This window comes from Strongylocentrotus purpuratus, unplaced genomic scaffold, assembly GCF_000002235.5.
Source record: "Strongylocentrotus purpuratus isolate Spur 01 unplaced genomic scaffold, Spur_5.0 spur5_scaffold_3, whole genome shotgun sequence".
NCBI classification, from domain to species: Eukaryota; Metazoa; Echinodermata; class Echinoidea; order Camarodonta; family Strongylocentrotidae; genus Strongylocentrotus; species Strongylocentrotus purpuratus.
In genome coordinates, this window is record NW_022145609.1 from 16,165,721 (window position 1) to 16,183,328 (window position 17,608).

The 17,608-nt window shown below is 36.9% G+C and overlaps 1 protein-coding gene across 3 annotated transcripts in view; it reads left to right on the top strand.

The window, feature by feature from the left end:
* The window catches only part of LOC577966 (YTH domain-containing protein 1), a 28,925-nt gene extending 21,870 nt beyond the window's left edge, over positions 1 to 7,055 (top strand). Inside the window, exons 12-17 of one of the 3 annotated variants that reach the window (XM_030996356.1) lie at positions 3,224 to 3,324; positions 3,880 to 3,959; positions 4,448 to 4,519; positions 5,325 to 5,581; positions 6,090 to 6,202; positions 6,908 to 7,055. In XM_030996356.1, the coding sequence (XP_030852216.1) occupies positions 3,224 to 3,324; positions 3,880 to 3,959; positions 4,448 to 4,519; positions 5,325 to 5,513 (442 nt within the window). In that variant the 3' untranslated portion in view covers positions 5,514 to 5,581; positions 6,090 to 6,202; positions 6,908 to 7,055. Of the gene's footprint in view, positions 1 to 1,372; positions 2,465 to 3,223; positions 3,325 to 3,879; positions 3,960 to 4,447; positions 4,520 to 5,324; positions 5,582 to 6,089; positions 6,854 to 6,907 lie in introns of those variants that run through there. The other 2 variants (XM_030996355.1, XM_030996357.1) reach the window with 2 other exon arrangements.
* The last annotated feature ends 10,553 nt before the right edge of the window (positions 7,056 to 17,608 follow it).

Below are 17,608 nucleotides of genomic sequence, written 5' to 3' on the forward strand. Positions count from 1 at the left end.
AAGTTGATTATTCAATCAGGTGGTCATCATTCAGTAATCTATATATAAAGTCAGTTAATCAATACAATCAAACACAGTATATGACAAAGTCAAGTAAACATGCTTTGAATGTTGCTCCATCAAGTTTAATGTTGATATATACATTTGGATACTATTCTCTCTTCTCTTGGCATCACTTTCTGTTACATAATGTATGTATAAATACTGCCTAAGAATTAGAATACTTGAAGTTTACAACATTTACAACACAAGAAGTGTACAAACTGAAAATCTATATGCATTGCCCAACCAATAGAGTGCCAAAATCATTGTAAGTACTCACAGCTTTGCCAACTTCGGTTTCATTATTTTAATCCCTTCTAGTACATCAACATCCACAACAGTTGTTGAGTTCAAGAAATTATATACAGTTTCATTTGATGCTTTGTTTTAGTTATAGATCGGGCGTATATAAATATCCCCACAGGGATATACTTCCAGAGACATTACATTTCATCAGAACAATGTAGCAATAAAAGAAACATATAATCGTTGCCAATTTCAAGAACAACATGTGATCAATTGAGCCCTTTAAAAATCCTGTCCTGTAAGGGTTAACATAGCAGGGCCCTGTTTCATAAAACTTGATATCAATAACAAGTTACAAGCTACTGAGAGTAAATTTGTCATAGAAATTTAGCAGTTGTTATAGATGAAACAAGTTTTATGAAACAGACCCCAGATCTAATTGGTTCCATGAATCTTAAGCAGCTGGATATGGTACGTTTACATTTAAAATTGTATATGCAAAAGAATTATGACTACACCGATCGGTTCCAGTAATCAAACACAAGACAGATATGCCTGATTGAAAATCAAGATATCCTACAGAGTTGCATTTGATACAACATTACATGCAAGGGGACCGAGGACAGTGAATACTGGTACATTTGAAATTTTTACATTTCTGTGAAGTCTTGTTATAGTCCATATGGTAGGAATTTTGGTTCTTTAAAAAAAAAATCACATTGCATTTATACAAAAGAAAAGACTACCTTTACAAAGGAATTTTATGGCAATTTGTAAATAATAAATTACATTGTAGATCTTTAGATGGAACTCCCAATGTTCCATCCTCCAATTGTTTTTTTAAAACTCTCAATCATTAAGTGTACGTCAGTTCTATATTTCCTATATTATCTGCTATCACTACTTTTTTCATTGCACATATATATCGGTCTCCATTTCTGAAAGCTTTTTTTTCTTCATTTTTATGTTATACTATTACATCATATTCAGTTTGCATTTGCCATTTAAAGAAGAAATGGAAACAATATTTCTTTTTCTCCATGATTATACTAACTTCTCCCAACTCCCAATTTCTCTATGAAAGTTTCAGCCTGCAACGCGTACTTTGTGGAGCTAGAAGCCGAGGTAGCTGAAAGTAGCATCTCAATGTGCAGCTAGGCTTCGATGCTCAGTCTAACCTAAATCTGGGACTTTCCCCACATAAACATTTTCTACCCTACCCTAGGACAATCATTTTATGTTTCCTACATTGAGAGTGCATGCAGTCAAAAGAAAGGCGCTGGAGAGGAGATTAAAAAAAAAGGACTGTTGCCACTTCTCTCCTAAGCATTTGGATATTACCTGTGATATGTGCCAGGGAAGATTGAGGACCAGTCTAATATAGGATCGTGTGGGATCTTGCCAGACGTGAAGTGTGGACGATATGCAAATTGGAAAATGTCTCCGTGTAGCGTTTTGTGCCACCATGTTCCTTTGCAGGACTACCTGAAAAGCAGATGCTGTTTTGCGGCAGGGTTTATGCAATGACCCCTTTACCAGCGATTCGTTTGGATCATCTGTGCTTATCTTATATCACTCAAATGATAATGCTTTGCTCCAGAGAAATCGAAAAGTGGGTGGAGTGTAGATTAGCATATTGCATATTCATGTGATATATAAATGAACTGTTCAGTGTCATGTGACTGTGATGCATATTCATGGGTGGAGCTTGCGCCAAACCATGATGCAAATGGACTGTACGATATCATGCAATAGAGACTGATCTGTTTTTGTGTGTGATACCGTAGATACATGAACGTCATTGCATGTTTTACCGAGGAAATGTTTGCAGAATAAAAATATGCACCGCCCTCACCCATGGTGCATTGAATAAAGGTATAAGGCAGGTAGGGGGTGATTTAGTCTGTAGACTAAAAACAGTTTAATGAACATTCTAAGGATGAAAATCTAGTGGGAAAGAATTTACACCGATTCCATGGACTTTTCATTAGTGTAAATCACAAATACCAAGGACTAAACCCTTTTCCTGTGATCTTCACTGGTCGGCTGAATGTAATGAGCTTCTAAAAACTTCAAATGGGACTGAAAATATAGATATTAGATGTTGGTGGTAATCCCTCCAAGAACTCCACAACACAAGTACATCTTCTGGTATAGTATGTGACCGAATTGCAGTGTGAGTGGGGTCTGACTGATTCTGAAGTTTTTATTGTATTGTTTACTTTAGGGGGAATTTTTTGTAGGAAAACTGAAAGAAAGCTATTTGTGATTCTATAACATTTTGTTAAAGGTAGAACAGTAGAGGTCCAATGAAAAATCCCTGTGGCACACCTATATTGCCTGTAAAAGGCATAAGATACTTTTGTTACCTTTTTATATATTCATTTTACCAAAGCAACTATACCTAATTTCATAAGACAAAGCTTTGGGGCTTGCCTTTTTTTTTTCTCCCTCCATTAAATATTTTGCCAAATTGGTTTTGCATTAAAAAAAAAACCTGACTCGCCCATACTGACAACACTTGGAAATGGCTTGCAATTTTACTGCAACCTAAGTGTGCTTGAATAAGAATCTTCAAAATAAAACAGTGAATATTTTTAAGTATTCCTACTCACCTTTTTCATTCTTGGGATATACCCCTTCACTTATGATCATTTTACATTAGACATGAAGGAGTGTTCGGAAGGAATTTTTTTTAAAGGTCACAGAGTAATGTAGGACCAGGGAAAATATAATAATTATATCAGAAAGCATTTTAGGGTCTGCGAAAGAAAAGTGCTCTGTGTATGACTATTTAATTTTGTCTACTGATACCTGATTAAGAAAGTCAGTATCTGAGAGTGTTGGGAATACTCCAGCCTCGCTCTCATTCCCATTCTCATCTCTTTGCTTCTGCTCTGTTTTCCCTCCCCCTTCCCCCCTATCTGCCTGACAGTAACCGTCACAGACGCATGGACAATCACAATCACAATCGCAATCATCGTGACTACAGACCTAGAGGTGGAATGAAGCGACGTATGCAACCTAGCAGGGACGGTAAGACATGACGTTTTGCAAATGCAATTCTTTTCCTTTTCACATAAAGGTATAGGAGGTAAAGGGTTCAGTTCCCAAAGAGTAAGATCTAAGATTCATTCTCTTCATAAATCAATCGATACAAATACAAAGAAAAATGAATAATAAATATGTTCATGTACATGTTTGGATGCATGGTCCCCATAAGATCTTGATGTAGGTATGTTTAAACAGTATATTGAAATAGTTGTGAACAATAACAGAAATAACAAGGAAATGCAAAACTAGCATGAAAATAAGGGGATTATAACTATTTATCATGTATCTTTTCATTTTATACAGTTTTGTCGAACATCAGGTCTCATGACAAAGCAGTGATCCAACATTTTGTCCAGCGGGTTAGGGTTGCGAATGCCTTTCAGATTAGGATCCAGGGATGGATTTAGGTGTGGTTTAAGGTCCAGGTGGGAGTTACAAATTTGATTTAAGTTTAAGGAAATGAAGATGAAGCGATATTCAGTTACTACAAATGAATTATGCCAGAAATGTATTTGTCTTGATCTCTCTTCATCACAGACCGACGCCGTATGAGACCCCCTCCTCCACCTCCACCCCCACCCCTTCTAGATCCACCCAGGGATCTCTTAATGGGACCGGTAAGTTAAACATGTGGTTGTTTTTTACTTTAAGCCCCACTGTACTACTTAAAGCTACTTGCGCCCTCTATATAGCAAACAATGCCTAAGTGGTGCCCATTGGTCCGCCATGATCCCCTTTTTCTTATGTTAATTGAGAGCTGATTTGATGAGATAACCACCTGTCACTGACCTTGCAGGGGTTTCCAATCCCTCCTAGCCAAACTAGTGCAGATGGGCTTTAATACTAAAACATACATCATTGACATTTGAATCAGGTACAATAGGACTGCTCTCTATTCCACTTTGGACATATTTGAATCAATGAATTATCTGTTATTCTTCTAATGTTCATCCAATTATTTAATTAGGAGATATTTTGTTATATGTTTGCAACATCAGAATGATCTTTTTATGAATGTGAACAACTCATTTAGAGATGAAATACAGTACATACAATACCAATTAATTTCATTCATGGCCTCATGTACAATTTATTTCCTTTCCAGTCTTACTCGGACTACCTGCGTGATTACTCAAACCGTTCCATGGGTATGCCAATGCCTCCCTATCCTTCACAGGTAAGCTGCAGTATAATCTATAATCATCTTCCAAACGTTCCTTCTGTCTTATGTTCATTCTTGACACTCCCTGCCTTTTGATTATCTAGGCTTAAACCTGTGGGACCTGTCAGAGAAATGTAATCAAACCAACTCTACTTTGATAACTTGGCTGCATAGTGACCACATTTATATATCCCAAGTCAGGCTGATGTAAGACTCTACTCGTAAACTTAGTTGTATAGCAACAAAATTTATGTATCCAAAGTCAGGCTGGTGCCCAATCAGGAGTCATTTAACCTAAATACTCGCTAATAATGTAATAAGTACCTAAATGCTTGTTAGTGCAATCAGTATCTGAATGCTTGTTGGTGCAAATAGTATCTGAATGCTTGTTGGTGCAATCAGTATCTGAACGCTTGCTGGTGGAATCAGTATCTGAACGCTTGTTGATGCAATCAGTATATGAATGCTTGTTGGTGCAAACATTATCTGAATGCTTGTTTGTGCAATCAGTATCTGATTGCTTGTTGGTGCACTGCAATCGGTATTTGATTGCGTGTTGGTGCAATCAGTATCTGAACGCGTGTTGGTGCAATCAGTATCTGAACGCTTGTTGGTGCAATCAGTATCTGAACGCTTGTTGGTGCAATCAGTATCTGAACGCTTGTTGGTGCAATCGGTATCTGATTGCTTGTTGGTGCAATCGGTATGTGAATGCTTGTTGGTGCAATCACCAACTGAATGCTTGCTATTGCAATCATCTTCCCTATCCATGACATGATTTTTGCAGTTTTACGTAATCTCTTATTCTTCATTTTGGCAGAATTACTATGACCCAATGATGCCTTTTCCACCATCATATCCTCCTGCTCCGCCCATGTCCTCCCATCGCCTGGGCGACTACCCCCTCCGCTCTCCCCGCCCATGTCCTCACGGCGCGACAAGGAGCGGGACCATCGTGATCGGGATCGAGATCATCGAGACCGTGGAGATCGTGGGGAACGCAGGATGAGACGCAACGATCACGGAAGGGACAGGTCCAAGCGAGATCATCACGGCAAGGATCGACGAGGACGTTCGGTAAGTTGATCATGTCTTAGTATACCAGTTTACTCATGTACTTAATTCCAAATCAAAAGATGGTCCTGATGTCCTCAAAGCTCATAAGAGGCTTTACCAGCATAGCCATAACTGATGTGTGCAAGTTCATCTACATAACATGCCATCATACATAATCATTATAGTTTGGTTACCAGAGATTCTGAGAGGAAAATTCATGAATTTGATTATGTTGCTAAATTCTAATATAAGTAATCGCTAAGGACCTCCTTATCAAAATCGGGGTAGAATATTACCTCCTGTTACGTTTGTTACAAGACTTTTGTCGTAACTGTATAATGACAGCAACAAGAAAGTACACATGTTAAATAATATCTGACAATTCCAAGGTTATAAATGATCTCCATGATATATGATAAGTGTATAAATATCTTGTTATGAGTGAAAGCTGATGATCTCATCTATTTGCACCTATTTGACTATATTTGTCAATAGATTTTTAACCCCTTGATACCTTATCTTTTGACAGGCCTATGACCGTACGCACGCTGACGAGTGCGAGGAATTCCTTCGCCGTGCTACAGCGCGGCAGGGCGGAAGTGGCAGCGGTGGCGGCTATGGATCAAGGCACGGGGGCAGAAGGTAGACTTCAACCAAACTAAACACAGATCTAGTGCTCTCAGTATTCTTGAAAGCTGTTGTAAGACCTGTTTAGGTTTTACGATTATTTACAAACATTTGCTGGTGTATGTGAAAGGGTAGGCTAGGTTTACGGCTACGCATACTTGAACAATGTTTTTAGTCGATATGCAACCCTTGGATTCCGAATTATACTCTTGTACGCTGTTAGACAATGCGATATTGAGACTCAAACAAAAGTAAACAGAGACTCAGTGAGCACTCTCAGTATTCTCAAAAGCTGCATAGGTTTACGAGCATTTGCTGACTTATGTGAAAGGGTATGCATGATTCGAGTCATAAAGAAAGAGTGTAATTGTGAGGTTGAGAAACTAGATGTAAATTTCTTTTTTATAGAAGATAGATAGAAAGAAGAAAGACGTTTCGTAGACAGAGTCCTGAGAAACATGTACATGTGTATTTTGATATGTTTTTTTTTTTTTAAATAAATGTTTTAATGTTTCGATGCCTGTTTTTTAAATGTGCACTTTGATAATTGAATAAATACAAAAACATAATTACCTTTCTGTGCTACATTTTGATGGAGCTGATTGAAGTTAAAAGCATAGACCTCTGTGTTCCCCCAACTCTCTCTTTCTAACGCATTCTCCCTATTGAGTTGTTTGTCTCGGTTTCTCTTTGCCTCCCCCCTCTCTTTCTGTTCTCTAGATCGACACATGCCTATCAAACATTGGAAAAGATTTATTTTTAGAAAAGGATTATCACTGACATGGGCGAGGTAGATCCATGCAGGTGCCATTGTTTTGCTTCTTTGGTGATTGCATTCCAACTTAATAATAATAATAATAATAATAATAATAATAATAATAATCTTAATAATCTTTTAAAGTCCACTCCAAATTTTATTAAGTTAAACCAAAAATGGAAATTCCTTTTGCCCAATTGATCGCGAGCCCTGCAGCCACCGAGCAGCGCCAGATCGACGTTGCTCTATCCCTTATTGTTGAACGCCAGACGAGGTAGCAGCAACTCCCGTCTTTTAACGTCTTTTGGTATGACGCGGCCGGGGTTCGAACCCATGGCCTCCCGGTTGTGAGGCGGACGCTCTACTGACTGAGCCAACACACTGGTAATGAAAGAAAAAGGCTGAGTACCAGTAAGGAGGAGGAGGGGCCACCCACCCCCCTATTGTGCCGTAATGTTAAAGGTCACCTCTATACCATAAGTAGAATAAAGAATAACATCATGAATTAGACTTTATGCCATTTATGAACACACACAACTACAAAGCAATGCTTGAACAGCATAATTACCCTTTTTTTTGTTTATTAGAAGCACAAGAATGTTTTTGAGGGCCAATATAATACTGATTTCTACAAACAATCTATATCAAAGGTTGGTCATGAAGAAGATCAAATAAGAATGAACAGCTGTAATAACACAGTGGAAATTTAGTTTAATATATCGTCATATGGAAGTAAAAGATAAGTTTTAACTGTTATAAAATATGCCTAATAATCTGCCTATATGATACAGGAACCTCTTTTTCCATCATAGAGTAAATGTACAAACACACATATATAGCATTGTGCAGTATTTTCTGTAGTCAACACTATACCTCTGCTCCTGCCGTTGTAGCAGAACTTTGGTTTCAATTAAATGAAGAAAAATAAAAAGTTGTGTTTTGCTTGTAACATATATGTATATATTTTTGTGATATCCTCAAAACAGTTCACTTGAATTGGACACTTATCATGCTATCTGTATCTGATAGCGATTTGTTCCCATATATTTGTGAATACCGGTAGAGCTTAACATCTTTGCAGAAAAAAGTATTGTGAATGGTGCCAGTGCTAATTACAGAGTAAGTGTACATACAGAATTAAAACATAATGGTGAAGTGGGAATGCAAAGATATGGGTGTTGTCGCCCTCTGCAGTTGACCCAGCCAACATGAATCAACATTTTGTTCAGAGGCAGAGTTTGTAATCATCGTAATGGTCCTAAAAATATCCCAATTACAAGAACAGATAGAGCAGAAATGTATGCATAGTGTGTGTCTCTCCAAACATAAATGAGCATTACCTCTTAAATTGTTAAATTGGCAACATAGTGACTGTTCAAATCACAATTCACTTTTTATTATATGGCCAATTTGTGTAACCTACTGGTTCAATTTCTATTGAAATACTTGTATACGAGTATTTTGACTCTAGAAGAAGATAGCAAGGGTTGCCAATTTGAAGAGTAAGTATAATTGATTTGACCCTTAAAAACGTCATGTCCTTGATACTGTTAGTGATTTCAAAATCAGTGGTTCAACACGAGTTCAAAAAATGATTGGGCCGTTTTGTACTGGTACCTTTACTTATGGTGTGGTTTTCATAAGAATACCAGGACAAATCTAGTTTGTTCTTGTATCTGTTACTAGCAGGATTCTAAGTGAAGTGCTTAAATTAATTCACTTTCATCTTGTTTTGGCCTTGGCCTGAAACTCAAACGATCAGCAAATACACATAACCAACAAGGAGCTAGCTAGCGATCTGATGATGTGAATCGTTTATGAAGAGAATAGGGGGAAAAAGGAAAAACCATCATAAACTTACATGGCAATCGTGAGTGCTATGAGAAGAGTTCATATGTTTAGTCAGTGAATTAGCAAATGCCTTTTTAAGTTTTGTGTCCGAAACAAGATATTGTTTTCTTCAGTTGAAAACGGGTACTTTGAGATTTTGAAAACTAACACAATCTGCATTTTGCTTTCAAGTATCAGGCCTTACCTGATTTAAATCGGTTTCCTGATTAAAAAAAAAAAAAAAAAATTCCCTGATTTTTATAAAATTCCCCCCTTTTTCCTGATTTTCCAGATGTTTTCCTATTTCTTCCCAATTTTCTTACTCAAATGCCATTTGTTTTGGTTGAGAAAAAAACCCTATTTTCTTTAAAGTTCTCACTATCACCCCTGAAGTATGTATAAGTGTAGGCTCATCAAACTCTGTCTATTCTTTATGTAACCTAGCTTATGTGTATATTTCATACTTGATCATTAGGCCTTTCAATTTGTTTTGTTTCAGTGTAATCTAATCCACATGTAGATGTTTAATGATGACAAAAATGGGCTTATTCCCTTTTGAATTTAAATAGATAAAATAATTGTTTTTAGATTGAAAAGATTGTATTATGATCGTTATTCTAAAGGTTTGTATTGGGCAAGTCCAAAATATGTCTCATGCATTACTATTAGTATTATCAAATTCTATTGTGGAATTAGGAAATGGGATTTCAAGCTGAAGTAAAGTAGTACAGTTGTCAGCTTGATACAGTCATGATATATACTGAAATCTTATATGTGGTCAGTAACATATGGTACAAAATAGTTTGGACTTTCCCAGTACCTAACACCCTAAGTTTCTATTTCCTGGATGCACAACTGAAATGTAAACTATGAAGTACAGTTTTTAACCAACCCTTTTTTACGTCCGTTTAAAAAAAGATCCTTTGCTCTGTATGTTCATATCTTAAACTTATTGTCAGATAAAAAGCCCATTGTAATATATAAGTGTAACTGGAGAATTGTTCATCCACATGCAAGGGAGAACGGTAAATGATTTTTTAACACTTTCCTTGCTTTCTTCGCCTCTCTACCTGGTTGCTCGTTTACCACACATGCAATTTCGCACAAAACAATTGACGGAAGCATTGCTTTGTGCTACACAATAGCTTTGCAAAACGCATCAATTTCTGGGACCTGTTTCACAAAGCCTTTTTTCAGTGACAAATGACAAAAATCAGTGACAAATCGGCTGATAACCAATCAGAAGCAACGATTTCAGTGGCTTATAACAAAAATTGTCATTTGTCACTGATGACAAGTTTTGTTAAACGCCCCCAGATCTTGATTTAACACAGGTACAAAATAAATCTTGCACCAGAAACAGTTTGATAATCTTGAAGTCTTTACTACACCCATCCCATGATAAATACAATGTTGCACAGGAAGATTATTTGTGTGGCATGTAACGAGTTAAAAACAAAAAATCCTATGTAAATAATGGCCCGGAAGTGTCTAGTGTATCTTGTGAGGGGAAGGTTCTGCTTTCAAAGCCACCCCCTACACTTGATGAGAACAGTTCATAGAGTAGTAAAACCCGGTGTCTGCTCACCGTATGTAAGATAAGTTAGTTATTCATATTTTTGTGTACATGTACAGACAAAAGATGGGTAGTTACACATTTTGTTTTGTCTCAGTGGTGCATATTTTAAATTTGATTTGTACAGAATGTGACCAAACATGGAATACTTGTATCCCCATGTAGTATATCACTGTGTTTCTACGATTCCATATATAATTGTTCAATAAATATCCAAGCAGATATGAGGATGTAACAATAATTGTTTGATTGAATTTGTATATAGGAAGGTGTCCACATTACAAATTTACAATATCATATATATATTTAGGTTTGTGTATATATATATATATATATATATATGAGAGAGACAGAGAGAGAGAGACAGAGGGAGAGAAAGAAATATGGATAGAAAGAGGGAAGAAAATGAAAGAGAGAGAGAGAGAAAAAGAAAGAAGGTGAAATAAGTAGAGAGGAAAGGAAAGAGAGGGAGAAAAGGAAAGGGGGGGGGGGGAGAGATGGTTTCCTTTTTCTTTCTTGGAGGGAGGGAGGGGTTAAGGTCGAGTACGATGACAATTGGGTACAAAATATCAGGAATAATATAGAAGAAGCCAGGTGGAATGAGGATGGACTTGGAAGCAGAAGAGTAGATTTCCGAATTGAGCATGATGAAACCCAGCGGACGGAGCAGGTTATTTTGTACCCTATTTTATCTTATTTTATATAAAATTTCATGTTCAGGAAGTGAAGGGTCGCGCTCTTTTTAGCTCAATGTTAGCATATTTAGGAATCGGGGAACGTGATTTGTCTGAAATCCAAAAACGGGCCATATTACTAAGTTCATCTTGCAGTCGATCAAAGTTCTGTTTTGTCGACACATTAGCTATAAGGAAAGTAAACAAACATCATCACCTTAGAGGCCTTAATGAACTCTTATATCACATTAAACGAAAGTATACCCATTTTCTCTTTATATATTTTTTTTTTATGAGTGATCCCTTTAGAAACTTTGCGATTGGATAACAAGTCTCGCAACTTTTAAAGTCTGCCCCATTCCTCAAGTAATAGTCAAGTGCTGCCCCTATTCAGTGTGTCCCAGGAAGAAAAAAACGAAACCCGAAAACGAACGGATATTTTGAGCACATATTATAAGCTGTATGAACATAATTTCTTGCTTTGCATGATAATGTAGAATGAATATGCTTTCAAATTATACTTCGATTGCATTTAATCCACACTTGCTTAATCGAGCAACATTGTTTTAAAAACGGAATTTAAAAAAATCGACGAAGCGTGAATGGATTAAATGCGATTAAAGTATCATCTGAAAACATTTGTATTTTTTACGGAGAGCAAGTACTGTAATCATATTTATAGAGCTCCTAGTTAGCTCAAAATACCCGTTTAAAAAGTATCCGATGGCCATAAAGGTATACGTTGGCCATAATTCCATCGCGTGCATTGTACTTGTAGCAGGAAACCAGAGGGGCAAAAAAAAGGAGAAGGTTTACTTTATATCCAGAAGTACCGCGGAAATAGCTCCTACAACCTAACATATGTTTCTTCCGGTTGTTAGCAAAGAGCAGAAGAAAGTTTGAAGAATCAAAACTCTTTGTTATGGTGACCACAACCGCAATTATGATAACACGTACTATTATCAAGTGTTATTTGGAATAATTCGGTTATTATTACTTCAACTGCCGACCCTTGTTTATTCCTTTTCTCGTTATAATATTCAGTGATGGCATGACAACAAGCAAGACATAAAGATAAAGTGATTGTATAATAGGCCTAATATTGCGCTTTATCGGGGGCATGGATACAGGAACGGGGCAGTGCCCTCTAATCGAATGAGCCAGCAAAAAGGGAAGTGTTGTGTGCGTGTGTGCGTGTGTGTGTGTGTGTGTGTGTGTGTGTGTGTGTGTGTGCGTGTGTGTGTGTGTGTGTGTGTGTGTGTGAGAGAGAGAGAGAGAGAGAGAGGGAGAGAGAGAGAGAGAGAGAGATGAAGGATTGAAATATGTAAACAATAACTTTAGAGGATAAATCATGAAAGCTTTTAAAAAGTCATCGTTTTCAATGAAATTTGGTCTTAAATAGGATAGTTGAAGGGGTGTGTAGTAGCAGAAGAAGAAGAGAAGAGAAGAAGAAAAAGAAAGAGTAGTAGCAGAAGAAAAAGAATAGCATAGACGATGGATATTTGAGTTCAGTAAAAGAAACATCCTAAACCATTTAATTCAAGATGGTTGACGGAGAAAACTATGAAGAAGAAGAAGGACAAGAAAAAAAATAGAAGCAGAATAAGTTAAAAAAAGAAAAAGTAAAGAAGAAGACGTGAAGAAGAAGAAGAAGAAGAAGAAGAAAAAGAAGAAGAAGAAGAAGAAGAAGAAGAAGAAGAAGAAGAAGAAGGAGAAGAAGAAGCATTGGAGACGAAGAAGAAGTGAAAAAAAAGAAGAAGGAGAAGAAGAGGAGGAGGAAGAAGAAGGTAAGATTGCTAGTGATAAGAATTCTTCTCGAGAAGTGGAGATGGTGCACATAATGTGCGGGCTCGAAATCTATAGTGCCATGGGGACACTTTTAATAACAACAAGAAAAGTTATTATTTAGTGTAACATGGCAAATATAAAATTAGTTAATAGTTATTTCTCTATCTGTTTAAACAGTAGTCTATAAGGCCTTCTTTTGATTCTCTTACCATACTAATCTAGGAGCTACAAACAAAATCTTTCTCCGTTAATTGTCTCATTAATCTCATTCAGTACTCTGTGATTGTTACATGAACGATAATGTAATTTTTTATCGAACAAAGATGGCTAGATAACTATATAGACTGTACCTTTCATCGCAGGCCCGTTCACACATAACAATTAGTGCGAATTGGATCGCGATGTAAAGATTTTTTTTTTTTTTTTTTTTTTTTTTTTTTAAGTAGACACATTAAGTATCAAAAGTGTTATGAATTGATGCAAAACTCATATCATTGCGAAGGGGAAGCCTTACTGATCAAATACAACAACTCTCCTCTTCAAAATATGTTTGGGGCCCGCAGTAATCAACTCTCAAAAATGTTAGTTTTGAGATCCAGATTTTCTGCCTTCAGCGGTCCTTTGTAGAGCGTCAATATTTTGTCACGGCTGGCTAGCTGCATACTAATACACGCGCGACTCCGGTACTGAGCCGTTTGTCCAGTGTGTGACGTCACTATTCAGAGCTCGCTACGCTCGTGTGTTTGGCTTACGTTCATGGGCGTTCGGGGGTCTAAGAAGGGTCTTGAAAAATATGTTACGCCTTTCCATAATATCTATATGATTTCTCAGCAAATTATTCGTGTTTTTCAAGTGAGAATCTTTCCATCCATATGTAATATGTTCTAATTATCAGTTGTATTGAATTTTTCTTATATATATATAGATATATACAGGCGCGTACACAGCAGGGGGGGGGGGGGGGCGGGCCCCCCGAGCCCCCTGGATTCACCACTGCTTCCTCAGGCAACATGTCTAGCATAGCATCGTCTACTGCTGTGCACTTGATGCACACTCAGAAGTCACCATGATTTATGTTGTATTGTGAGGATGAAGAATCCCCTTTTCGCCAGAGCATCATGGGGATTTGGATTTTATTTTGTCATAAAGGCAGGCAACGAGGTTAGTTTTGTTGTTTATTTAATGTATTTTTACGAATTGTCAAATTATGCAATGAAACATGATCGACTCTAAATCGTTAAAGGTACAAATTCCCGTATAAGGCTCTCTCAAAACTTTTTCCTTGTTGTCGACCTCATTACAGCCACACTAATCCTTTCCTGGTCAATTCAGTTACTTTTGTCTGTCCTTATTCTAAGTTTTGCGGAAATTCCTGAAGTGACCGTATTCTACAGGACGTGTTCGTTGTTGATAAGACATTTTCAAAATGATCTACATTTGAACCTAGTTCATATTTTGTAAGAGATATAGTGACAATGAATGGAAGGGAGCATAATACTAGATGTGGAGCTATAGCAGAGCACAGTGGGAGTAATGCTTATATTACAAGCAGTAGTTGTAGTAGTAGTAGTAGTATAGTAGTAGTAATAATATAAGTAATACTACAAGTAGTAATAGTAGTAGGAGTAGCATTAGTAATAGTAGTAGTAGTAGTCAATGGCGGATCGAGGGGGTGGGTGGGGGCCCCCTCCCCTGGGGAAAGAAAACGTGTAAAAACAAAATTTTACCCTTTTAATTTTTTTTTATAGATGGGCCCCCTCCCCTGGCGCTCAAGGGGGGGGGGGGGGGACTGCGATTTTTCAAATTTTCGAGGCCCCCCCCCCAAAAAAAAAATGCTCACTACCCCCCCCCCTAGTAGTAGTAGTTTGGTAGCCGTAGTAAATAGTAATGTAGTAGTAGTAGTAGTAGTATAGTAGTATAAGTACTAGTAGAAGTTTTAGTAGTTTCAGTAGTAGTAGTAGTAGTTTCAGTAGTAGTAGTATAAGTACTAGTAGAAGTTTTAGTAGTTTCAGTAGTAGTAGTAGTAGTTTCAGTAGTAGTAGTATAAGTACTAGTAGAAGTTTTAGTAGTTTCAGTAGTAGTAGTAGTAGTTTCAGTAGTAGTAGTAGTATAAGTACTAGTAGAAGTTTTAGTAGTTTCAGTAGTAGTAGTAGTAGTTTCAGTAGTAGTAGTATAAGTACTAGTAGAAGTTTTAGTAGTTTCAGTAGTAGTAGTAGTAGTAGTTTCAGTAGTAGTAGTAGTACAGAAGTAGTATTAGAAGTATAGCAGAAGAAGTAGAATAATAGTTATGATGTTAGTAGTAGTAGTAGTAGTAGTAGTAGTAGTAGTAGTAGTAGTACATGTAATAGTATTATAGTAATAGTAGTAGTAATTGTAGTAAAATAGTAGTAGAAGTAGTAGTAGAAGTAGTAGTAGTAGTAGTTGTTGCTGTAGTTATAGTATAGAAGTAGAAGTAGTGGTAGTAGTACTAGAAAAAGGAGGCTAAGTAGTAGCAGTAGAAGTAGAATAGGAAATAGGAGTGGTGTAGATTGGACTTAGTTACCCAGGTTACTGATTTTGGTTCCTCCTTAGATCTATAGACAGACGATTTTTTTTCTTCATCAGAACGTATGAAATATACCACACTCCGACTGTTTGCATTCCCCCCTTGCCGTGTGAAGAAGGGGCGTACGTTTATGTAGATCATGTACCTTACAATAATTGCGTGCGTGGACGTATTAAAGTGGTAGCATTATGTCCGGAAGAAAAAGGAGGAAACTTATTAATGTATTTTTCGTATATATCCCTGTACTACCCTGACATGCGTGTATAAGGCTGCATTGACTTTGTCAATCATCTTTTGGTGGATCCCTCCTCTCGGTTTCCTGAATGAAATGATGACGCACCTCACATTTGCATTTGCTGCAGGCAATTGCGTAGTCATATGGGGGGGGGGGGGCACGATGGCATGCGGTGCCTCTAATCGAATGAAGAGAGAAAGAGAAAGAGAGAGAGAGAGAGAGAGAGAGATGGGAGGAGGAGATGACAACATCCTCTGCAATAACTTCTTATAATATCCCTCATTTATAGGGAGGACTTGGGGAGACGCTTTAGGGACCTTGGGGTTCTTTAATTCAATTCAATTCAATTTTATTTCTGTTAAAAAAAACTTACAAATCAATTATAATAATTTACAACAATAAAGGAAACATACTGGGGTCCGCTAACAAGCAATGCTTGTACAATTGTGGACCCCTCAAGTGATAGTTAGAAAAAATGAGTAATTGAATTAGCACATTCGTAACTACAAAAAGGAACTACAAATAGAGAGAAAAAAGGAGGGGATGCCAACAGAGACGAGAACGGAACAAGAGGGTACTTTACATGACAAAGATAGGAGAACACGATCACAATGAAAAAGAAAGGAGACCATGCCCCCCCCCCAAAAAAAAAAAAAGAAGAAGAAGAAGAAGTGGGAGATCGAGGGGTGCAGAAAATAAGGATGAGCTGCATGTGGGTTTGAGAAAAAAATGAGGAAGGTGAAATACGTATTAGAAAGGAGATATGCATGAGAGGGCACAATATAATATATCAAATTACGTTTTGAGTCAGCGAGTAGAGAATGACCTTGTTTTTAAAAAAAAGCATAGCAAGAAAAAAAACAGACATGTGGACGGGAAAATAATAAATGTGCGATATAATTCAATGAGGTTCATTAGATTGTAATAACAACAATTTCATTTTTTGTTCTTCTTCTTAAAAGTAGTAATCGATCAGCCTTCGAAGCGTTTTCTTTATTTCGTTACACTTAAAGAACTTTGGGCCTTTGAGCTAAGAGGGTCCACAAGAGGGGTAAATGAAAATCTGCCGAATCTTTTGTTTGGTAATTATGGACAGAGCTATTGAAAGGAAAACATATTTTTGTTGAAACAGATGGTAACATATTATTTGTATTATCATACATAAATTGACCTTCAGTATCTTACTAAACAAATTATAAAGAGTCTGTATGGGAGGAAGGGGGAACTAGAAATAATACGAAAATCTTCTAGAAATAATACGAATAATCTTCTCTTATAATAACAACACATAAACTAAAGATTTTGATGTGTGATACCCTAAACTAAGATACCACAATTCAAGTGTGGGAGTATAAAGTACAAAGAACTATAAAGCATACATAATGAATTAAAAGGAAGACATGTCTTTACTTTAATAATAATACAAATAATTCTGAAAATGATTTACCGAATAACGTCTTGCATTCATTTTCTTCATAAACCTCGTTTAAATAGGCCTATATGTATTCATCTTCACCCCAAACAAATTCTCATGGCGTGAGAAATTACTTAATTTTCATGGCGTGAGAAATTACTAAATTATTATTTCCGAATATGGAAAAATAATCCCTTTAACCTTCCTATACACTCTCAATTCCAACAAAACGTTAAATGATTTGTTTTTCTTCAATTATTGTACAGGAAACGACAACCATAAAGTTTCATTTCCTTATTCAAAAGCAATTAGTTAATTTCAACTCGAATCTCTTTCGATTTCGTTTGTTTGATCATTAAAGATAACTACACACCTGTACAACAACAACACAATAACAATAACACAACGAGAACAACCCACAGTGAAATGTATTTTTGTGCAAAGTGATATTATCACTCAAAGCCCCTCTAAAATTTTGTGAAAAGATTTGTAAAATTCTAGATCTTGACTTTTATTAAGACCTTGATGAAGGGTCTACTCCGACCCGAAAGCGGGAGTAGTTGGGGAGGAGGGGGGGGGGGGGGGGAGAGGTGGGAGGGGGG